The 23,351-nt window shown below is 57.3% G+C and overlaps 2 protein-coding genes across 3 annotated transcripts; one reads left to right on the forward strand and one right to left on the reverse strand.

Annotated features, from left to right (window-relative positions):
• The first annotated feature begins 3,782 nt into the window (after window positions 1–3,782).
• Window positions 3,783–11,414, forward strand: IGSF8 (immunoglobulin superfamily member 8). Of its 2 annotated transcripts, none has more exons than XM_070396543.1 (8): window positions 3,783–3,837; window positions 4,174–4,306; window positions 7,429–7,806; window positions 8,684–9,145; window positions 9,483–9,890; window positions 10,099–10,512; window positions 10,855–10,989; window positions 11,156–11,414. In XM_070396543.1, the coding sequence occupies exons 2-7, from the start codon at window positions 4,255–4,257 to the stop codon at window positions 10,968–10,970; spliced, it is 1,830 nt and encodes a 609-aa protein (XP_070252644.1). In that variant the 5' UTR covers window positions 3,783–3,837; window positions 4,174–4,254; the 3' UTR covers window positions 10,971–10,989; window positions 11,156–11,414. The 2 variants fall into 2 exon arrangements, with proteins under 2 accessions (XP_070252644.1, XP_070252645.1); XM_070396544.1 differs by lacking the exon at window positions 3,783–3,837 and adding an exon at window positions 3,869–3,884.
• Window positions 11,415–12,925: 1,511 nt separating this feature from the next.
• Window positions 12,926–22,795, reverse strand: KCNJ9 (potassium inwardly rectifying channel subfamily J member 9). Its single transcript, XM_070396580.1, has 3 exons — window positions 22,661–22,795; window positions 18,939–19,911; window positions 12,926–16,270 (listed from the first exon to the last, which is right to left on the reverse strand). Exons 2-3 carry the CDS (start codon window positions 19,786–19,788, stop codon window positions 15,927–15,929), a joined length of 1,194 nt encoding a protein of 397 aa, XP_070252681.1. The 5' UTR covers window positions 19,789–19,911; window positions 22,661–22,795; the 3' UTR covers window positions 12,926–15,926.
• Between the last annotated feature and the right edge of the window lie 556 nt (window positions 22,796–23,351).

Consider the following 23,351-nt stretch of genomic DNA (forward strand, 5'->3'; position numbering starts at 1 on the left):
CTGCTGGCGGCCTGTGGAACTCACAGTCTGGGAGGAGCAACTGGAAAAAGCTGCATTCCCTGCTGGGTTTCATTCACCCCGACTGGAGACACCAGGCTTGCCCTCAATACCTCCTCGCCCTCAGCTCCTTGAGGGTTGGTTATTACTTAGTGTGGGATGTCTCCCTGGTACGACTGTATGTTCCCTGAGCGCAGGGACCATGCTGGACTTGTTTACCACGCATCTCCAGCGGCCGGCACGAGGCCCGGCCCCGGCAGTAGTTGTGAAATGAGGGAGTTTATAGGGTGGAGAAAATGGGGTGTGGAAGTGTGGGGCTTTGGGGACATGTCCCTCTGAGCTCCTCATACTGTAGCAGTGGGGATTGTAACCCGCCCCACCATTCTTTTGACATTGTTTCTGTAAATACTGACTTGGACCAATATGTCGCTTGTAGATAAACAGCATCCTCTGTAATAAAAGGCTAATATGCAAATGGTCCCCTGACCGGGAGTTCAGGAGTTCGACTGGGAGTTTGCCTACAGCCCCTCCCTCGGCCAGCCCCGCCCCCAATCGCCCCCCTCCCCCACCTGATTGGGCCCAGCCAGCTGGACCCCACCCATGCATGAATTCATGCACCGGGCCTCTAGTGTTTGTATAAGAATCCTAGGAACTAACTTCAGAAGATACAGACTCTGACCTTCAGTTCCCCACTTCCGGGTGAGTTGTTGACCTTCAAACGTAGAACCGGGTTGACGAAGAGCCAGGATGACGCACGCCAGACCTCCCTTGACCAGTTTCGAGATCTTTATCAGGATGGACTGTGCTGAGAACTTTTCAACCCCCTCTCCTTGATTTTGTTGTTCGACTTTGCCTCTTCCTCCTTATAAAAACCTCTGCCTTCACCGAGGTGGGGAGATGGGCTTTGTGACAAGTGTTCCCCATTTCCTCAGGTGACCAGGACTTGAATGAAACCACGTTCCTTTTTCACCAGTATTTGTCTCACGAGTTTTTTTTTTGTGGTGGCAGGCAGCACAATACCTTGGTCACTTAGAAGCTGTGTGGCCTTGGGCAAAATGCTTAACCTTTCTGATCCTCCGGCTTCTTATCTGTTAGATGACACCATCTGGTGAATATGCTATAAAGACTAGAAATAATATCTGTGATTGAAAAAAAAGAAGCCACGTACTAAACCTGACAAGCTCAGGGGAGGCCTGCATGGCAGGCCCTACCAACTCAGGGACCAAGAGTAACCACATAGGATGGTCTGGGCATAACAATTCCTAGCTAACCGTGGGTCAAGGTGGGTAGTCCCTCCCTAGGCCTGTGGCTTCCTTGACAAAGATTAACTTTGAACTTAACTGAGGCTATTGTCTTCTTGCATCTATGATAACACACCTTTGGAATGTCTGAGTAACTTGTATCAGGACACAACCAATGCACCAGGGCAAAACCACAAATTCCCTCATTGTTATTGTTATCTTGTTAATTGCTGACTGTTAACTATCCTGTACCCACCTATGTATAATAAGTATGTGTCTATCATTTTACTTTCTTATCCAATCCCAGAGTTTCCCCCACTTTACCTTCTCCCTAATCTATCCCCAATGGATTTCATATAACCCACTTATGTCTCCTCCTTTAATGGTAATTTATAAAACTAGGTAAAAAACCGCCATTCTCCGGGGCATTATCTCAATACATAGAGATTCTACTTCCCAGCAATAGTCCACAGTTTGGCTCAAATAAACTCATAAAAATTCTCTACAATTTCTTTAAAAAAAAAATCTCGGCATTTCTTACGTCGACATATCCAAAAGGGCCTTATGGTGTAGGCCTCCCGTGAATGCAATCTATGATGAGTGTTACAGAACAGAGTCCGTCCACCTGGCGCTAGCGAGGCCAAACACTAAACATCAAGAACTGCAGTGGACAAATATTGGCTATTTTTACTATGAATGGTGCCACCCAGGAGAACTGGAAGTTAACCAAACTCCCTGACGGTGTGTAGGTTACAGATGATATAGGGCAAAATCACAAGACACCATGGGTTAGGGGTTCGGTGTCGTGCTGGGAGCTGGTTGACCAGAGGTGAGAGAAGGGTAATAAATAATTGTTCCAGGTTTTAAGGACAGTTCTGAGGTCGGCAGAACCTCTGTCTGGTTTCATGGGAAAGTAGCCAAGGAGTCATCCCTCTGTAGGGCTCAGGAGCTGAAACTTACCTTAGGTCAAGATGTTATCTTTAGCCTCTGGAGGTCCAGACCTTGTGATCATTGTTCAGGTCTGAGCTACTATCTCCTGCTGCCTGGGGGTGGGGTGGAGGGTGGTTGCTGATTATGGGGTCGGGGTGGAGGCTGTCTAGCTCTCTCAGAGGGATATGAGATAGAGAGATGAATTCTAGAGCTAAATTTTAAAGCTAAATTTAATCCAAGTCACAAGGACCCTGAGTTTCATGAGGAGGAGGAGTGCTGGCACCATCTCTCAAGCATCAGCAAGGCAGTAAAGCCACTCCACTCCAGAATACAGGAAGTGGTTTTCCTCCCAGCACTTCCTGTGTCTTTTGGTTTTCACAGAGCTCAGCCCGCCTGTGCATGGATTTAGGTGAAATGGGGAGATCAGGCTGTGCATGTGTCAGAGCAGGAGAAAATGGGACCCTGGGCCTGTCCAGGAAGCCTTGGGAGAGGGGGCTGGACCTCTGAGACCCCCTGGGGGGCTCCAGCATTCTGCCTCAGAGTTTCTCTGCTTTGTCTCTGAAAGTGGCATCAACTGAGCACCTCCTGAGCCAGGCACTGTACCAGGCTTGGGAACAGGAAGTCTAGGAAGGTCTGGTCTGGCCAATGCCACTTCCCCTCTCAGGGTTTGTTTCTCCCTCACTAGAGGGGGTGGGGGAAGTGTGGGGGCAGCGAGGGGTTTAGAGTGAAGATGTTGGGTGAGCTTCCTCAGCCTTGGCTTTGCAGATCTGGCTTTCCTTCTCCCATTCTGTCCCCACCTTTCCTACTGGGGAGGAGACAGACCCCCTAGGAAAGGGGCCTCTTGCATTCTCCCACCCACAGGGCAGGCCCCGCCCTTCCCAGTGCAGAGCGAGCGGAACCCCTCTCTCCCCATTGGAAATCAAGACTCCTTCACCCAAACCCCAGGCTCACCCTTCCCTTAAGTCTAGATTAAACCTCTGAGCAAGCAACTTCAATAATAATTCAAAAACACCTTGCTATGGGCCAAGCACCTTATGTACGTTATTTCAATTAATAGTCACAAAAACACTTTGGGGTGGATGCCAATTTGCCAACAAGAAAACTGGGATAAAAGGATAACCTCCTTTTATCCCAGCCCAGACCAGGCAACCAGACCAGGGTCACCAGGAAGTGAAGGCGCCCACCCTCCTGATGCCACCCCGGGGTGGGCAAACTCGTCTCCAGCGCCCTTCGGCCCAGATCCCTCGCGTCCGGAACCCCCGAGTCCCGCCACGTCCCCAAAAGCGGGGTTTGCGGCGAGGCCTAGCGGCCCAGAGCAAAGAACCGGACTCAAGTGCGTGGCACAGTCGCCCCACCAACCCCAGGGCGCCTGCACCCAGCTCGCCAGGGAAGGCTGGCAGGTGCGGGGTCGGAGGGCCCTGGGGTCTGCTGCGCGGAGGATGGGGGGTTTGGCTGAGCTCGGGTCGCCGCGCGCGCCGGCGGGGGTGGGGGTGGGGGCGGGGGTGGAGCTGGGCCAAGGTCGCCGCGGGGCTGGAAGGGGCGGGGCCACGGCCGAGGTGGGCGTGGTCTGGGCCCAGACCGGAGTGGGCGGGGCCAGAGTCGGGGTCGGGGCGGAGCTGAGGTCGAGGTTCAGGACCCTGGTGCTCGCGGAGCCGCGAACAGGGACCCGGTAGGGCCTGGGACTAACGTCAGCGCGGAGCCCGGAACAGGGCCGAGGTCCAGGATCGGGGGTCCGGGCGGAGCCAGGCTCAGGAGGGATCGAAGCGGGGCTGGGGACCAGGCCGGACACTGTCGGGGGGGAGGGGACGGGGAGCGGGGGCTGGGGAGGCGGTAGTCTGGGGCCGGGCCGGGGGCGGAGCCGGGGCAGGGCTGGGCTGGGCGGGAACGGTTTCCCGAGTCTCCGAGGAGGGAGGGCAGGCGGGGGGAGGAGGGGACTTGGCTGCGCCCTCTCGGCTCGGCTCCACTCCGAGCACCCACGCTTCGCGGCTCTGCTTTGCGCCCCCAGCCCGGGCATGCGCCCCCCGAGCTCCTGGCCACCCAGAGCTCACGCCGCCCCCCGGAGCCTCCCAAGAGCCGGCCGCGCAGGATGGGCGCCCCTGGTTCCACGCCGCTGCTGCCGCTGCTGCTGCTAATGCTGGGTAAGCCCGGCCCCTGCCCTCAGCCCCAGCCCTGGCCCCAGCCCCGCTCGGCAGGTGCCTGCCGCCTGGCGCCCAGCCCGGGCAGCCTTCCCAACATCTGGGAGCCCCTTGCATCCCACTTCTTCGTCAGGAACCCTAGGGTCGCTGCGCCTAAAAGCTGGGACTCCTCTCTGCCTCCCGTGCTGCTCAGGCCCAGCCCGGGTGCCCGCTGTGCGTGGGCAGTGTCTGCCGGGCTTCATAATTGCCCCTAGTTGGCGGGAGGCCCAGGGGCCGGCCCTACCCATGATCTTTGAAGTAGGTCTCCCCTAATTGCCCTCCGAGGTTGCACCCTTCATCGTCTGAGGTTGGGCGTAGTTCCCTCACCTCCAACCTGGGCAGGGTCCCTTTGCCCCACTTCCCCTCGGGGATGGCAGGCTCTGCAGCCTCCCACTGGTGGACACACGCAGTTAGTCCCAGCTTCCTGCCTCAGGAGAAGCCAGGCTCCATGGAGACCGGTGCGGGGATCTCCAAGCACCTGTTTCTGTCTGCTGGGTGTCCCTGGTGGGGTGCTGCTGCTGCTGGATTGTTTTTGACATGAACTGAGGGCTCCCTGTAGATGATCCCGGGAGGAGTATGGCCTCAGGACAGGGAGACTGACTGCCTGTGGGGAGAGTTCAGGAGACTGAAGCCCTTGAAATAAGAGCGCAGTGTGGGGGTGAGGGTGGGGGTGGGGGTGAGGGTGGAGCTGGGGGTGAGGGTGAGGGTGGGGGTGAGGGTGGGGTGGGGGTGGGGGTGAGGGTGAGGGGAGTCTTGCCGCCAGGATTCGGAGCTGCCACCATCCAGGCGCAGGCTGACAGCACCCGCTGCCTTTCCTGGCCCAGAGCTCCACAGTGGCACCACGCAGCCTCCCTCTCCTGCCTGCTCCCGGGCCCGTGGGAATAGAATGAGCCCTGGGTGGGAGGCAGGAGGATGTCACGGGCCCGTTGCCTAGCACTTGGCCCATTCTCCCCAGTGGGCAGAGGGGAGCGGCCAGGAGCTCCAGGGAGGTGCGCTGAGATGCGCAGAGAGGAAAGAGCCTGCCAGGCACTTAGAGTCATTTCGAAGATGAGGGAAACTTGCCCAGAGAACACACATCTAGTGAGTGTTGGGCCTAAGGTTTGAACCCAGGTCTGTCTGACTGCAAAGCAAGTCTGCTCCCTCTTCCCTCTCTGCTAACACAGAGAAGGGGGCCTGGCTGGGGAGAGACCTGCCTGGGGGCTGGTTCCCTAAGGCTGTGGGTGACTTTCCCATGGGCATCTCCAAGCATCAGCAGTGTGGAGCCAGGAAGGTGGGAGGGGGCCCTTCTGAGCAGAGTCTGCCTGGAGGCCAGGGAAGGTGGAGGCTAGGACAGGTGGACGCCAGGGAAGGTGTCAGCTCATCCCTCTTTGCCAGGACCCTGATGTAAAGCTCCCCCAGGCAGGGCCCTCCTGAGTCGCACTGCCAGAGCGGAAGCTGTTAGCTCTCCCCAGCGTGGAAACTGAGGCCTGGGAAATGAAGGGTCAAGCCCAGGCCACAGAGCTGGGGTCAGGAATGGGCTGAGTCCCAGTCTGCTCCCGAAGCTTAGAGCTACCACAAGCTCTCCCGGTGACCCAGCCACGGAAAGGGCGAAAAGCCTGGCCCGGTGGGAGCCAAGGGGAGTGCTTTGGGAGGAGCTGGAGGATGGAGTTTGACAGCAGACTCAGCCCCTGCCCTGCGGACAGGCCAGCAGCCGTGGGGATGCCCCTGGGAGGGACGTCTGGTTGGTGAAGTCGTCCCTTTAGGCCTTGCTTGCCTGGAGCTCCCCCTCTTCCTCTCTGGCTTTGTTCCTCTGCAGGGACGGGTGGAAACCATCCAAGGACAGTGGGATCTTGGCCAAGACTTCTGCCCTACCTTTCTCATGGGTCTGCCCCAGCCCTCCTTACCTGCTGGGGTTCCGTGATCTTACCTAGTGGGGCTAGGATGGAAGGAAAGGAGGAGGAAGCTGAGCCCTCCAAGCCCCCACGAGTATCTGCTGAGGCAGTGTGGGGCCTGGGGGAGGGGGAGGGTAGCTCAGTTGGTTAGAGTGTGGTCCCTATAGGCCAAGGTTATGGGTTCCATCCCTGGCCAGGGCACATACAAGACTCAACCAATGAATAGGTGGGACAACAAATCACTGTTTCTCTCTGTCTCTATCTCTCTATCTCATTCTCTCTCTAACCTTCCTTTCTCTCTAAAATCAAAAAAGAAAAAGAAAGATAATGTTTTGGCCTCTCCTAGGAGAGAAAAGTGGGAAGGGACAGCTGGGATTTCCTGTCTCTCTATGAAAAGGGAGCCATATATAAATGGATGCATATCATATGCAAATGAAGGCTTTTGTTAGGGCGTTGGGGGGGGGGGGTGGAATTGTGCATCAGCTGGACCAGCCTCTAAGATTGGCAGGCACTGGGGTGGGGGTGGGGAACTTCTGTCCCCAGAGGCCAGGGCAGAAGCTGGCCCTTGCCCCATAAGCCTCAGCTGCAGCCCTGTGGGGTGGGAGAAGCAGTGAGCTCATGGCACAGCTGGAGGGGGGGGGGGGGGGGGGCGGGGCGGGCATTGTGTGGTGAGAAATGACTGGGTCTGTGCCCTGTCCAGCTTGGGCCACTGGCTCCATTGTCTGGAGTTCCCTGGCCCAGGTGACATAGCTGAGCCAACCAGCCCTTCTGAGCAACAATTTGCCAGCTCCTCCCAAACAAAGGAGGGGGACATGTGGTCTCAGCATCTCTTGGCTAGAGGCTCTGCTGACCAGGCCAGAGCAGGAGCCCCAGACGTGAGAGTGAGGGGGCGGGCGGGGGGTGGGGGGGATCAAGGTGGAGCTGGAATCAGGAAGTGTTAAAACCGGGGGCAGATGTTCTCCATTCTGCCCATAGACGCTCTGCTTCCGCCTCCAGAAACGGGGTATTTCTGGGCTCTGAGACAAGCCTGGCTGTGTCATCAGTTCCTTGCGGCCCAGGTGTCCTCTTTCCCTGTCCTCAGATCTCAGTCCACCGGCTTACCACCTTTCTCCTCGCTTCCTCTCCTTTCAGGGGCCAGGGGCCGAGAATGGTGCTGGTAGTGGGGGGACACCTGGGGATCCAGGCCTTCCCAACTCGCCTTCTTCTTTCCTACAGGAGCCGGGTGCTGTGCCCGGGAGGTGCTGGTCCCCGAGGGGCCGCTGTACCGCGTGGCTGGCACGGCCGTCTCTATCCCCTGCAACGTCACTGGCTACGAGGGCCCCGCCCGGCAGGACTTCGAGTGGTTCCTGTACAGGCCTGAGGCCCCAGAGGCTGCACTGGGCATCGTCAGCACCAGGGACACCCGGTTCTCCTACGCTGTCTTCGGGGCCCGGGTGGCAGCCGGCGAGGTGCAGGTGCAGCGTGTGCGGGACGATGCCGCCGTGCTCCACATTGCGCGCCTGCAGGCCCAGGACGCCGGTGTGTATGAGTGCTACACGCCCTCCACGGACGCCCGCTACCTGGGCAGCTACAGCGGCAAGGTGGAGCTGAGAGGTACTGGGCCGGGGGAGGGGAGGAGGCAGAAAGAAAGGCAGAAAGTCAGGGCCGGGAGGAGCTTGTCGGATCACCCCTTAGGCTTTGCACCTGAGGAGCCTGAGGCCCAAAGAGGTTAAGTGAGCCCTGGCCGGTCTGGCTCAGTGGATAGAGCATCGGCCTGCCAGACTGAAAGGTCCCAGGTTCGATTCTGGTCAAGGGCACGTGCCTGGGTTGTGGGCTCGATCCCCAGTGGGGGACTTGTGGGAGGCAGCCAATCCATGATTCTCTCTCATCATGGATGTTTCTGTCTCTCTCTCTCCCTCTTCCTTCCTCTCTGAAATCAATTAAAAAATTTTTTTTTTTTAAAAAAAGAGGTTAAGTGACTTGCACAAAATCACCCAACCTGTCAGTGGCTGCCCTCCCAGTCCACTGCTCCTATTCCATTGGGCTGCCCCTGGGACAGGGGAAGCATCCTTACAATGTCCGATCCCTTCTCCATTCCCCGTCAGTGTGAATCTACTCCATTCCGGGCGCTTCTAGATTCCAGATCTGGAGGAGTGGGGTAGGAGGAGTAAGGCCATGTGACATTCTCGCGCTCTTAAGATTCTTTGTCTTCTGAGAAGGAAGACAGAGCCACTTCTCTGAGTATTTCACACAGGGTTCAGTCCCAAACATAAGGGTGAGTAGGCAGCGGGCTGGTTCTGATATTCAGCGAGTGTTTATTGAGCGCCTGTTGTGTGCCCAGCACTGTGCTTGGCACCACTGAGCTACAGAAGAAACCAGACACCATGAAATCTTCGCCCTCTAGGAGCGCGCAGTCTAAAGGGGTTGCAGGTAGGAAACAGTGACGAGGGCTGCCAGCTCCCGCCCTCCTTCACTCCGCTGTTCTCTCCAGTTCTTCCAGATGTGCTGCAGGTGTCTGCGGCCGCCCTCGGGCCCCGAGGCCGGCAGGCTCCCACTTCTCCCTCTCGCCTGACGGTGCACGAGGGGCAGGAGCTGGCACTGGGCTGCCTGGCGCGGACGAGCACGCAGAAGCACACACACCTGGCGGTGTCCTTTGGCCGAGCCGTGCCCGGGGCACCCGTGGGGCGAGCGACTCTGCAGGAAGTGGTGGGACTTCGGCCTGACCTGGCTGTGGAGGCCGGCGCTCCCTATGCTGAGCGGCTGGCTGCCGGGGAGCTGCGGCTGGGCAAGGAGGGAGCTGAGCGGTACCGCATGGTGCTGGGGGGCGCCCAGGCCGAGGACGCCGGCACCTACCACTGCACAGCCGCCGAGTGGATTCAGGACCCCGACGGCAGCTGGGCCCAGATCGCGGAGAAGAGGGCGGTCCTGGCCCACGTGGACGTGCAGACTCTGTGTGAGGGCAGGGGCTGGGAGCCGGAGTATCTCGGGGGCTGGCTCCACGGGCACTGGGGACACTAGATGGTCCTTGTCTGGCCAGGGAGCCCGCCTTCCCTAGAGTGAGCAGTGCTGTGAGCATCACTTCCCTCTGGACCCAGGAGGCTTTTCTGTGCTTAGAGTGGGAGTGGAGACAGGAGGGCTCTGGCTGAGGGTGAGTCAGGCCCCTGGGCGGGGAGACGGTCATACTCCGGGAGGGTCAGATGGGTGGCCTCGAAGGGAACAACAGCTGGGGAGTCAGGTGCCCTGTGCCCCCTCTGGCCTCTGTGACGCCTCTTCCCCCTCCTGTGTTTCAGCCAGCCAGCTAGCCGTGGCGGTGGGGCCTGGTGAACGTCGGATTGGCCCAGGGGAGCCCTTGGAACTGCTGTGCAACGTGTCCGGGGCACTGCCCCCACCAGGCCACCATGCGACGTACTCTGTGGGCTGGGAGATGGCGCCTGCAGGGGCACCTGGGCCTGGCCGCCTGGTAGCCCAGTTGGACACAGAGGGCGTGGGCAGCCTGGGCTCTGGCTACGAGGGCCGGCACATTGCCATGGAGAAGGTGGCATCCAGAACCTACCGGCTACGGATGGAGGCTGCCCAGCCTGGCGACTCGGGCACCTACCGATGCCTCGCCAAGGCCTATGTCCGAGGGTCTGGGGTCCGGCTTCGTGAAGCAGCCAGTGCCCGCTCCCGGCCCCTCCCCGTGCATGTGCGGGAGGAAGGTAAGAGGGGCGAGTTGGGCTTGTAGATCCCTTTTCCTTCTGTTCCCAGGCCTCTCTCCCTTCATCAGCTGCCTCTATGCCTTAGTCTCACACTCCTCTTGTAAGATTGTGGGGACACCTTGAATTTCCTGGGGTGTTGCTTGGACAGCGGTCCTGGCCGCATGCCCCCGACCCTTGACCCTCTGCTGCCATGGTCTCTGTTGTGTAGGCGTGGTGCTGGAGGCGGTGGCGTGGCTGGCAGGAGGCGCGGTGTACCGCGGGGAGACCGCCTCCCTGCTCTGCAACATCTCCGTGCGGGGTGGCCCCGCAGGGCTGCGGCTGGCCACCAGCTGGTGGGTGGAGCGACCCGAGGACCCGGAGCTGAGCTCTGCCCCTGCCCAGCTGGTGGGTGGCATGGGCCAGGATGGTGTGGCAAAGCTGGGGGTCAGACCTGGAGGAGGCCCTGTCAGTGTGGAGCTGGTGGGGCCTCGGAGCCATCGGCTGAGACTGCACAGCTTGGGGCCCGAGGACGAAGGCATATACCACTGCACCCCCAGCGCCTGGGTGCAGCATGCCGACTACAGCTGGTACCAGGTGGGCAGTGCCCGATCGGGGCCTGTCACAGTCTACCCCTACCTGCATGGTGAGTGCCTCCCTCCCCGCCTCCTGACTCACCGCCTCCCTCCAGCCCCATGCTCTTATTCCTCCCTTTCCATCTGACCCTCCTACCACCCTCCCCTCTTCTCCCCACATCACCTCACACGGAGAGCCCTGAAAATCCAGCTCTCCGCCCCCAGGGCCCATCTGCCCAGAGTCCTCGGAGGTGGAGGTTGCTGAGTGCGGAGAGGGCAGGGAGTGGGCTGGGAGGGCTGTCTGTGATTGGGGAGGAGGTGCCGACAGCTTGATAAAGAAGGTGCTGGGACTTCAGGGAGACAGTGCTTGGGGGGCAGCGGCACCCCAGGCTGAGCCATTCTCTCTCACCCAGCCCGGGACACCCTGCTCATGCCCCTGCTGGTGGGGGCAGCGGTTGCCCTAGTCACCGGCGCCGCCATCCTTAGCACCATCACCTGCTGCTTCATGAAGAGGCTGCGAAAGCGATGAGCCCTTGCCCCCGGCCCAGGTGAGGGAAAGAACCCTGGCCTTGCCTCCTCAAGCCCTGTTAGGAGCTGCTTGCTCCTTGCCTGACCCTGTGAATTCACGGGGTGAGTTCTGGGAGGGAGCCCCCCCCCCCCCCCCCCCCCCCCCACCAAGGGCCCTCCTTAACCCACTCCACACTTTCTCTGCAGGTCTCACAGGTGTTGACTGTCTTCCAGCCCAGCTCCAAGCCCACCTCTGGTTGCCCGGCTACCTTCTCCCTCTGTCTGCTCTTCCTTTAATTTATTGGACCTACCCCACTCGCAGTGGGGGGCCTGGCCTCCACTCCCCACTCCTGCCTCCCGATTCCTCCCTCTGGCTTTGTGTTCCGTATCTCACACCCAGCCTGCAGGGAGGCCTTCCCCATCCTGGTTAGTTTTTCTAAGATGTGAATAAACTGGTTTTATAAAATCCAGGCGTGGCGAGTCTTCCCTGCATCGTGCTGTGAGAGCCTGGGGGTGGCAGGGAGGTTGCCGGGGGCTGACAGCCTGTTCTGGGTGACCCAGGTCTCTTCCCACCACAGACGCCATCTGGCCTCCGTGGGCTGTGCCGCCCACCCAGGAAGGGACACCTGGGTCCCATCTGCTGCCAATTCCTACTGGGACTCCTACTCAGGGAGGGAAGCACAGCAAGGGGAGGGGGTCCCCGCTCCCAGCTTCTCCTAGGTTGTAGGGTCCAGTGCCCTGTCTGAGCTTCTGGCAGCGCCTGCACTCTCATTCTGCTGGTCCTGCTGGTCCCGCTGGTCCTAGACCTGACTCCTCCCACGGGCCCTGAGGCCTCAGCAGATTTCCTGGGATCTTCATTATTCTGTCTGACAGCAGCAGAATAGAAGCCCCAGGCCCAACCGGCGCGGCTCTGGTTGAGCATCAACCTATGAACCAGGAGGTCGGTTCGATTCCCCGTCAGGGCACTTGCCCTGGTTGCGGGCTCAATCCCCAGTGTGGGTTGTGCCAGTCAATGATTCTCTCTCATCATTGTTTCCATCTCTCCCTCTCCCTCCCTCTCAGAAATCAAAAAAAAAGGAAGAAGAAGAAGCCCCAGAACACAGCCCTGCTTGGGCGGTGGGTACACAGCAGCCAGGGCAGGCCTGTGTATCCATAGCCCCTGCATAAACCCGCCCCATAGCCTGCAGGCACCCCCAGGCCTTACTCACCCTCTGCCTAAGGGCTCTTTAATCTTAGGATTCTTACTACACTGCACCGTAAGGGCACAGTCTACTCTTTCTTTTTTAAAAATCATTACATATGTATATAATTTTCTTTAAGTCTCCCATTTCAGTTATTTAAACATTTATTGAGCATTACTGGTTTGCTAAGTGCTGTTTATACAGGTGGGGAAACTGAGGCCCAGAGAAGTGATGTGTCTTACCCAGAGTTACAGAGCTCATCGGTGACAGTGTCGGGACTAGACCTAGGTCTCCCGACTCTTTGCACTGTACCCAGTGGTGCCGAGTGGCGAGGACAGGTATGGTCTCAGTGCCTCCCATCCCGCCCCAGTGTCTCTGCCCATTCAATTGCAATGGATTAACTACTGTGTGAGTGTGTGTGGACACAGACAGCCCTGCCCTCCTGCACGGACTCCAGCTTTCTCATGGAATTCAGCCCATCCTGCACCCCACATTTGTTCTTCAGGTGACGCTAGGGTTCCAGGATCTCATCTGTGATTGATGCTGACTCAGGTGGCCCTGTGACCTGCGGCAAAGACATCCTTTCTGAGTGGACCTGAACTGATATGGACTCCCGGGACCCAGCCAGATATTGGACATCTCAATTCTCTGACATTCTCTCCCACATTTAATTACACAAGTGCTGGGGTCCAACCCCAGCAGGTCCAGGGGTCCCCAAAGGTGTGGACGGAGTCGGCGAAGAAGGAATGACACGAAGACAGCCTTCAGTTGATCAGCAGCCTAGTCAGGACCTCTAGCCAGGATCTCCAGCCAAAGTTCTGGTTAGGAACTCCAGCCAAGCTCTGGTTAGGATCTGATGAGGATCTGATGTTTATTGTCTTGTTACATCTATTTATACCAGCCGATTTTAATCCTGTCAATTTCTATTACAAAGGTTAGGGTGTTTCTTATCTCCATTCCAGGGAGTAAAGATTATGTAGATTAACTACCCGCCTGGCATTTAGTTAAGGGGTTGTATCCCCTCCCTAACCTCAGGGAAAGATCCCCACCTGGGGAAACAACCTTTCTCGGAGAGGTGACCTTGGTTAAAACACATGGCGCTAAGGAGAGCAAACATATTAAGAACAATATGCTATATATGCCAGGTCCCTTGAAACATATGCTGTGCAGATGTTTCTTTCCTGCAGCGACTGTGTCAAGCAGCAAGGATGGACCGGCTTCCGGCACACAAGGATGTCTCTGGTGTGTTTGTTGTAGCATCTTCGCAGCAAGCATTTTTTCCTGAAACATTTTCAATGCATAACTAACTGGCCAGAAGGCAATTTTGCTGTGAGAGGGATAAAATAACTGTTTGACAGTTTGGGGTATTTTTGTATTTGTTTGTTTGTTTTCATTTTTCCATTGACAAACCAATCACCTTCAGCAGACTTCATACATTTAAGCTAGTTGTCATTCTGGTTTCATTTCTCCATTCATAAAGTTCTTGCAGTACTCCCATTTTTAAATTGCATATAAATCTTAGCTAGTTTCCATTGTGGTCTACTCAGTGACAAGTAGACGGATGCTGGTCTTATAATAGCTAGCATTTCAGCCCTAGTTGGTTTGGCTCAGTGGATAGAGCGTAGGCCTGCGGACTGAAGGGTCTCCGGTTCAATTCCGGTCAAGAGCACCTGCCTGAGTTGTGGGCTTGATCCCCAGTAGGGGGCGTGCAGGAGGCAGCCAATCAATGATTCTCAGTCATCATTGATGTTTCTCTCTCTCCATCCCCCTTCCTCTCTGAAGTCAACAAAAATATATTTTAAAAAGTAGTTAGCATTTCTTCCAGATGACGATGATTGGCCCCCAAAGTTGGTTTCTTTGAAAGACACCACCTTGGGAGGAGAAAGAGAAGCCAAGGTCGCGCTTTGAAGGCGCAGAGTGGAACCCACATTTCCCACAGAACTAAGCCAAGTAGTTACGTACAACCGCAAAATAAAATCAGTGACCTGTGCAGTACTGCCACGAGGCCGCACCCTTTTAAAATGTACTCGAATACCTTGTGTTTTGCAATAAAGTCTTTTATTTTTTCCATCACCGTGTATCCTCTCTGCCCTTTAGTCTCCTTTTTAATGGCAGAATTGCCTTATAGCCAATCAGATATGTGGCGAAAATGTTTGCGGCCAAAATGCTTGCAGCAAAGATGCTACTGGGTAAGTAAGAATGCCCAGGGGGTTCCCTCCTTTGCCACTTCCTGCTGCAGCTCCCCACCACCTCCCCAGGAATCCCCTCAGGGCCGCTACTGCCTCCTCCTATCTGAACTGCCTGCTTATCTTCCCCAAACACTCTCTCTAGCTGTCACTCCCAGTTTCCACGGATGGGGGAGTTCCTGGGCCCAGAGTTAAACTCATCAGCCTGGGTTTCGGGGTACCTCTCCCCACACAAGACTCCACTCTGTATATTTCAGTCTCCACCCCAAGATCCCCCAGCTTCTCCTCAGCTTGTGTGCTCCATCTCCAGGTCTTCGCTTAGAGCAGGAGCCCTCCAACTGTGGTCCGCATTCCAGCCGTGTCAGCGTGACCTGGGAACTTGGCATGAAAACGTTTGGTCTCCGCCTCAGACCCATTGAGTCAGAAGCGCTGGGAGTGGGGCCACAGTCAGTTTCCACAGCCCTTCAGGTGACTCTGATGCACACTCAAGCATTACAGCTGATGGCTTAGACATTCTCCGTGCCTTGCTCAACCCCCAGCTTTCAGATTACCAAACCCTTCTACCCCTGCCCAGAGACTGCTCAGGCTCTCCGTTTGAAACAGTTGCCATGGGAATATTTCTCTGTTTTTCCCAGGCGCACTATATTCCGAGATAGGAAATGGGTCTCGGACTGTCCATCCCCATGTGCCCAGTTCAGTGTTCTATGCCCAAAGGACACCCAATGAATGGTATGAGTGACTCCTTCTCACTAATTCTGCTTTCCCAAGGGCCCCTGTGTCCCTGCTCTAGTGAACTCACCTCAATCCCTCCCTGGCCCTCTTCCTCCTCAGAACCCTCTCTGCCCTCCACCATTGCCGAGGTGTTTATGACATTTCACTTCTTTGCCAGGGCCCCAGCTCTGGTAGCTCCCTTCTTGCTTCCCTGTGCAATAGACAAAGTCATTCACACCTGCTGAGCCACTCCTACAGCCCCTCATCCTCCCATTCAGCCTGCCACAGTGGTAGGGGTGGAGCTGGGAGGGCAGCCTCCTCAGCTCTGCCCACCTCCATCCAGCTTTCTCTCCTCTGGGTCAGCTGGGCTACTGTATCTGGTGAGACAGGTGTGCCAGGCACAGGGAAGCAGGCTGAGGAGGTGAGTGCGGGCTAAGATCCAGCCCACGTTCTGTGCCCCAGGCCACTCACCCTGGTTTGGGGTGGTGTCAGTCTGGAGGAAAAGGGTGCCTGTTTAGAATTTGTACAAAGATGCTCAGTGGGTTAGCAGCAGCCCTGAGTGTACCACCTGTCTGTCGGTCCTCTTACCTATCCACTAGCTGTCTCCCTGTCCGCTTCCACCTTCCCATCCAATCCACATAAGTCCATCCTTCTGTCCATCCATCCACCCATGAGCAGATGTGAAGGTCAAACACGACAGGCTGGTCAGTTCACTCATTCCTGCCCTCCATTCTCTTGATATCAGGATGCCTCCTTCCACATTGGATCCTGGACTCGAGATTCTGAGGGGCCCCTCCAGCCTTAGCACGTCCCCAGGCACCTCACCGGACTCCTCCCCCTCCACTATCCAGCGCCCTAGGTGCCTGTGTCTGATCCTGCCACAGGGGTCTGCAAAGCTGGTCACACCTTAGACTCACTCTCTGGCGGGGGCAGGCAGCCATCCTTCCCCTTGTCAGCCCCAGCCTCTCCCTCTGCCTCCTCCCCTGCCCCCTCCCTTGCCCCCTCTTCCTCCACTCGCTCATCCAGCCGGCTGGGTATAGACCAGTAGAGATGGGCATCAAGGCGGGCCTCGGCCTCGGCCAGCTCCCGGGCACTGCATGAGGGTGTGGGCACCTCAAAAGTCTGGTGGAAGCTGGCATAGTCCACCTCGTAGAAGCCGTCCTCCAGGGTCAGCACTGATGTGAAGCGGTGGCCCCACAGCACCTCGTCCACCAGGTAGGAGCTCCGAGCTTGGCATGTCATTCCTGGGGGGAAGGGCATGGGTCAGAGGGATCCCAGCCCCAGGCTTCTCTCTCCTGCCTCTCACTCCATGACCTGATTCCCAACACCTTGCCTCATATCCCTCCCCAAGGGCCCACCCCCTTTTGGTCCGGCCCACTTTTCTCCCTTTCCCAACTCCTGAACTTGCTCAGTTCTCTCATCTCTCGTCCATTTGTACAGCCCCTCTTCATCTCCAACCCGCTCTCTCCCTGCCTCTCCACTGGAGATGCCAATCAGAGAAGCTTAACCTTAAAATTGACCTTGGGGATCATCTAGTCCAACGCCCCTCTCCATATAGGGCTTCTCACTGGAGCATTCCCAACTGTGGGCATCTGGCTTGCACTCAATTACCTCCCAGAATCGAGAGCTCACCACCTCGCAAGGTGCCCGCTCCTTTGCTCGATGGATGTAATAGTTGAGCTAAAATCTGCCTCCCCGGATTGCCACCCTTTGGTTTCATTCCTCCCTTATGACACCCCTTCAAGTATCTGAAAGAGGTTCCATCTCATCTTCTCTTCTTCAGGCTGAACACTGCTCATGTGACCCGGGTTTCCAAAATTTTACTTTCTTGACTGTAAACCAGAATGGCCAAGGAGGATCCATTAAGCACTCTCTGATAAGGAGTCCAATTGAGGCCTGATTCTTGCATGAGAGAGGGCTTCGCACTGCTCTCTTCTGGCCATGATGCGCTAGAGCAGTGGTTCTCAACCTTCCTAATGCCGAGACCCTTTAATACAGTTCCTCATGTTGTGGTGACCCCCAATTTCACTGTTACAAATTGAACATAATTAAAGCATAGTGATTAATCACAAAAACAAGATGTAATTATATATGTGTTTTCTGATGGTCTTAGGTGACCCCTGTGAAAGGGTCGCGACCCACAGGTTGAGAACCACTGCGAGTCTAGCCAATAGGGCCCAAGATTACATAAACGTGTTGGAAGCTGGATCACACTGCTCTGACATTAAGCCTGTGGCCAACTCAAACCCCCAGTTCTTTTTCACCAGAGCTCTTCCATGCTGTGCTTACATAAGTGATTTTTTTTAAAGTCTAAATGTAGACTTTTATATTTACTCCTTTTAAATGTCATCTTGTTGGATTTGGGCTCATTATTCCTGCTTTTCAAAAGCATTTTGGATCCTGACTCTCACACTCAAAATAATACCATCCTTTCTAGTCTTGCCGCTCCAGAAGTCAGACAAGCTCCATCCCTATCTCCTCCACCCCGCACTCCTGGCCCTGGGCCTGTGTCCGGTCCTCCCTCTTGGTGGGCACACCCCTAGGGCAAGTGGTTCTCCTCCCCCGGGGGTCTCTCCTTTCCACCTCAGCCCACGTGCACCTCAGAACAAGGGGGGACAGGGTGAACACCAGCTAACCAGACTGGCTCTCACCAGGGCAAGCCCCACACGGAGACACCTCAGGGTCACTGGCAGCCTTCCTCCCTTGATGAAGGCGGGGATAGGAAGCTTCCAGTGAGGGAGAAGAAGAGGCCAAAGGGACCCTGGGGGCAGGGGGCTGAGACAGAGAGAGGGAGGGGCTGGGTACACAGGGAGAAGAGGGATGGGCAGGAACATCCTTGTAGGGGAGGGGCTGCCTCAGGTACTGGCAAAACAGAGCTGGAGGGATAGAGAGAAAAGGGGGTGGGGTGAGTGGGGAGGGAGAGAGCTAGGGGAGCCCCGGGGGTGGTTAAGAAGAAAAGGGGAACACGAGGCAGAGGGTGTGGGTAGAGGATCAGCTTGAAGGGGCCAGGAAGAGGCTTGTGGGAGAAGCTGGCAGAGTGCAAAAGTTCTGACAACAGTGGTGGGAACCACGTGGACCTTCAGCCATCCACCTGCAGTTCTCGAAGCCGCCTCCCGCTCGGAGACCTCAAGCCCTGAAGGACCTCACCGCTGCGGGCGCTGACCTTCTCCTACCTTCCTCCAGGGCCTTCACTGTGTAGCCTGAGTTGGAGGCACTGACATCACAGGGCGCTGCCAGTCCTCCCGGGAGCCACTAGAAATGCTAAGAGCATCTATTTCCTTTGTCGGTGGAAGTTGAGACTCTTTGGATGGATGGGGAAACTGAGGCAGAAGTGAGACCAGGTGTCAACCTCTCGTTAAAGGCCAGCCTGGGCCAGCCTAACTCAGGTCAGGGAACACCCTCACCACCAAATTCCAGGGGCCTGGGCGAGACTCAGAACCGCCCCCTTCCAACCTGTAGCACTAAACACCGAGGCCAGACAGGCATGGCCACTGAATAGCCTGTGGCTGCAGACAACTTGCTTAACCCTCCGTTGGGCAATCTCCTCTGAAACACGAGCACAATAACAAGTTCCCTTGGAGAGGTGCTCGTTAAGATTGAGTTCTGCTCGTTAAGATTGAATGAACTCGGAGGTGTCAGGTGCGTGGGAGCCGCAGGACAGAGAAGCGCTGACCACAGCCCTCTCTCTGTTCCCACGGGCAGGCCTCTCCGCCGGGGCCCAGGCCAGGGCCGCTTCGGGGATCTCCCGACTTTCCCTGGCTTCTCGTTGGGGTCACTCTGCTTACATGCCCTGCCCAACCGAGGTCCCCCGTCTCAACGCATTCTCACCCTTCACCAGCCTCTCGGCCTAACCCCTCCCGGGCCCCGCCCCGCCCCGCCCCGCCCCGCCCCGCCCGCCTCCTGCCAGCGCACCGGTGGCTTCCACCATGCCCTCGAGGATCACCACGATCTCGAAGTCGTCCCTCTCCAGGGCGCGGCGCGACGCCTCCCAGAAGGGGCTGGCGGCGTCGATCTCGTGGCTGATGACGAGCGGCGAGACCAGGAAGAGGCGGTCGTCGCCCGTGTCGAAGCCCACGCTCAGGTCGGTCTGGTGCAGCGGGATGAACTCGCCCTCCTGCGTCTGGCGCGAGCGGATGAGCTTGGCGCGGATGGAGGCCTCCACGATGTGCGAGGAGCGCAGGTCGCCCACGCGGAACATGAGGCAGAGGCGGCCGTCGCGCAGGGACACCACGGCGTGCGACGAGAAGACGAGCGTGGCGGCGCGCTTGTTGGGCTGCGAGATCTTGACGAACATGCAGCCCACCATGAAGGCGTTCACCATGGAGCCCAGGATGGCCTGCAGCAGCAGCAGCACGATGCCCTCGGGGCACTGGTCGGTGATGACGCGGTGCCCGTAGCCGATGGTGGTCTCCGTCTCGATGGAGAAGAGGAAAGCGGCCACGAAGCCGTTGAGGTTGTTGACGCAGGGCGTCCAGGCCGCGTCCTCCAGGTGCTCCAGGTCGCCGCGGCCGTAGGCGATGAGCCACCAGATGGCGCCGAAGAAGAGCCAGGTGAGCGCGTAGGCCAGCACGAAGAAGAGCAGGCTGAGGCGCCACTGCAGGTCCACCAGCGTGGTGAACAGGTCGGTCAGGTAGCGGTACGTCTCGCCCGCGTGGCCCTGCTGCACGTTGCACCGCCCGTCCTTCTCCACGTAGCGCTGGCGGCCGCGCCGTCGGGGCGGCTCCTCGGGGCCCGGCGAGAAGGCGGCGTTCTCCTGCGCCATGGCCCCCGCAGCGTCGGGGTCGGGGTCGGGGTCGGGGTCCGGGTCAGCGCCCCAACGCGCGCCGCCGGGGTCCGCAGCGCCGCCGTCCGCCGCCTCTCGGTAGCGTCGCGGCTCCTGCAGGCACTTAAAGATGGACCGAGTTAACCGGGCCACGAGGGGCAGCGACAACCGGGGCTGGGTGCCCTGGGCGAAGCCCTCCTGCCTGTCTTTTCCTCCCCTCCCCTCGCCTCCACTCATTTCCCTCCCTTCCTTCCTTCCTTCCTTCCTTCCTTCCTTCCTTCCTTCCAAAATATATTTTTATTGATTTCAGATGAAGGGAGAGAGAGAGAGAGAGAGAGAGAGACATCAATGATGAGAGACATTGATCAGCTGCCTCCTGCACACCTCCTACTGGAGATGGAACCGGAAACCCAGGCATGTGCCCTGATGGAGGGTGGGGGGAAGGCCAGACCATGACCTTCTGGTTGGAACCATGACCTTCTGATTCATAGGTTGACACTCAACCACTGAGTCACGCTGGCCTGGCCCTTCCTGCCTCTTGGCCTCAGTCTCCACATCAGTAGAATGAGAACAATACATACAACCCTCGCTGCTCCCCCGGCTCACAGAATCATGAGGATCAAATGGGACGGCACTATCCAAGTGTGATGGTTATTTCCAGGGGAAGGCGGTGCCGAGATCGTGGCCCTCCACCTCTGACCAGGGCGTGCAGCACTCCAGGGCCTCCCAGGGCGAAAGCCCAGGCAGGGGAGCAGATTCCTAGTATCATTAGCCCATGGCCTCCTTGGGGGCAGGCAGTTAATCTTCCTTTCCAGCAGCAATTTTCAACTTTTTTCATCCCGTGGCACACGGAAGCTAATTACTAAAATTCTGCAGCACACCAGAATTTTTTTCTGACAGAAAAATAGGTATAGTTTTGACTCATTCACACCAGATGGCTATTATTGGGTTGGCTCTTGTAATTTTTTAATTGGACAATCTAAGGGAAAGGAGGTCAGTGCTCCTGAGTACATGGTTGAATGTTGCATCTTAAGAATGCGGCGTGCCCGGGCATCTGGGTTGGAAACCGCTGCTCTGCTGCACCCCCTCCCTAGCTGTTGTCAGGCCAGTGCCCTAATCTCTGTCCCCACAATTCACCCTGACGGTCTAACCATACCCAGGTCTTCTGAAGTTCACCTCAAGACGGACACAGGAAGTCCCGCCAGTTCCTGCCTCCCTGGACCTCACTCACGCGCTCCATCCCCACCCACATCTTATCCTCTCAACAAGCTTACAAAGGAGGAAGGGAAGTGGCGGAGAGTAGGGGACAGTCTCCAGGGCAAGGGCTGAAAACCCCCACACTAGGAAATCCCCACTGGAAACCTCCCTGAGCACTAACCATGCCCGTTGCTATAGTAGAATAACCCCATTTTCCCCGGGTTCTTTCCACAGTGGGGACAGCCTGGAATGGGCGGAGGACCCAAGGACATGCTGTCCGCACAGACGCTGGGGCAGAGGGAGCACCAAGCTCACCGGGAGTTAGGCTTGCATCCCTCTGCTCTCCTGTTTTCCATGAGATGTAACCAATCAGGGCCGGTGAACACTAAGCACCCACATTTACTCCCTGCCCCCTCCAGTTCTTTCCCACAACACCCTGCCTCCCACTGACTGTCCTCACTGACTCCCCCCCCCCCCCCGCCCCCCATGCTCCAAAGCTCACATTCCACCTGACTTTGCCTCAAATTCTTGCTCTGGAAGGAGCTCTCTGAGCTGTAATCTGCCCTGAGAGAGAGGTCCGGGGCCCTCCCCCAGGCACCCAGGGCCCCTAGGAGATGTGAACCACACAAGGAAAGGCTTAGAATGAAGATTGGAGACTTTTCAATCGGCCTTTCTTCCTGGGATCATCCTTTGCCCCCACTTCAAGGAAACCTGAGCTGCCTGGGGTGGGTTTAGAGGGATGGAGTGTGGCATAAGGATCACAGGTGGCCTGCATGTTTGAGGAGAAACAGCCTGGATATGTAACCCCAAACCCAGCGCTCCAGAATTTAAGGTCTGGAGTGAGGTACTCTGCAGCTGGACCTCTGGAGGCCGTGAGTGAGTGAGTGTGTGTGTGTGTGTGTGTGTGTGTGTTGGCACAAGAGGAGAAACCAACACAAGGTGTCTTAGAGCTTAGGGAACCCCCAATTTTATTTTCCAGGAGGAGTCAGGGGACACAGGGTCTAGGAGCCCCAATGCAATGGCAGATTAGGGTCTTCCCCTCCCCCAACAATGGGCTTCCCTTCCCATCCCTCAGCCCAGGATGCCCCAGAAAGTGGTCTCTAAGCCCTGGCCGCTCACAGACCCCGGCTCATACAGGCAAGTATGGGAGCCCCACTCATTCCAGCTTCAGGGGGACGGCCACGTGTTCTCTTAGGTCATCTGACCCCCAGCTGGCCTGCTGGGACCCACCTCTCAGCCCAGGGGCGGGGAAGGAGCCCCAGAGTGATCCCCCCAGAACTCTCACTCCCCTTTGCCCAGGGATCTAGGTGAGCCTTCCTTTGATGGGGTCCCCTTTCCTGCCGTCCTGAGTGGGCTGCATTCTCAGTGGGGAAGGACAGGTGTGGAATTATTCCCTCTATCCCAGGTACTCTGGTTTAGACCTGGTTTCTGTACCTTCCCTCCAGCGTCTTGTTCCTCCAGCCTACTGCTTTTTAGTTTTCGTGCATACCCTGACCCTTTTCCACATCTTCCTGGATCTTGCTTTCTTCCCCTAGGAAGTGCTCGCCAGCAAGGAGGCTTATATTTTGGAAGGAGATCTGGTGAAAAAGTCCCTCAGGAATCAGCTCTTCCCAAACCCCCACTTGCCATGGAAATAGGGGCCCAACCCCCCTCCCCTCCCTGCAACTCAACTCACAGTCCGTGGAGAGGAGAGCAGCGGGCAGCAAAGACCCCTGGAGGGGAGCGTCCATGCCCCTGACACGGCCCCACACCCGTCCCCTTGGAGGGTGAGAGCCACCGAGGACACACTGTTTCTCCTAAATGTAGCGGCAGCTCTGACTAGGACTTGCTATCTGTGTCATACCCACTTCCCAGGCTCCCCTGCTCCTCTCCTGTTTCCACAGCAACCAGTCTGGCGACAGCTCTAGAGCATCCCCCTTCCCTCCCCAGTCCTGGGTACCACTAGAGGCTGAGCCACACGCCGTGGTTATTTTTAGCCAAAGTCCCTCCTCTTGGACAGCTCAGAGCTTTGCCTTCTCACCCCCTCAGGAAAGAAAGAGAAAGAAAAAGGAAAAAGCTGGCGCGCTTGCTCTTTCCTGGGAAGATCTTTGCTCTGGGAAAACGCAGGCCCTGATGCGTTTGGGAATAAGGTGTTTGGTTTCCTGGGGACTCAAAGGGCCGTGTGGGAGCGGCAGCTCATCACTTCCAAAGGGGCCTCCTGCTGCTCTCAGGTCAGGCCGAGCAGCACAGTCTATTTCTGGAGAGGCCCCGTGATCCAGAAAGAGAGAGCGAGAGGGAAAGAGCTCCACCAAGGAAGGGGAGCTGGGCCAGGGGCTCTAATCTTTGTTACTAAGTTGTGATGTGGCCCATAGGAGTCCCCTCCTTTC

Source organism: Myotis yumanensis, unplaced genomic scaffold (genome assembly GCF_028538775.1).
Source record: "Myotis yumanensis isolate MYYU_CA2020_CCGP unplaced genomic scaffold, mMyoYum1.0.hap1 SCAF_17, whole genome shotgun sequence".
In the NCBI taxonomy this organism is placed as follows: domain Eukaryota; kingdom Metazoa; phylum Chordata; class Mammalia; order Chiroptera; family Vespertilionidae; genus Myotis; species Myotis yumanensis.

What these genes read in the sequence shown, in the direction of transcription:
- IGSF8 (XM_070396543.1), top strand. Translation starts at nt 4,255, where the DNA reads ATGGGCGCCCCTGGTTCCACGCCGCTGCTGCCGCTGCTGCTGCTAATG. An exon ending in GCTGCTGCTGCTAATGCTGG is followed by an intron (nt 4,307 to 7,428) that starts GTAAGCCCGGCC and finishes TCTTTCCTACAG; the next exon opens with GAGCCGGGTGCTGTGCCCGG. An exon ending in CGGCAAGGTGGAGCTGAGAG is followed by an intron (nt 7,807 to 8,683) that starts GTACTGGGCCGG and finishes TGTTCTCTCCAG; the next exon opens with TTCTTCCAGATGTGCTGCAG.
- KCNJ9 (XM_070396580.1), bottom strand. Translation starts at nt 19,788, where the DNA reads ATGGCGCAGGAGAACGCCGCCTTCTCGCCGGGCCCCGAGGAGCCGCCC. An exon ending in GGGCATGGTGGAAGCCACCG is followed by an intron (nt 16,271 to 18,938) that starts GTGCGCTGGCAG and finishes CCTTCCCCCCAG; the next exon opens with GAATGACATGCCAAGCTCGG.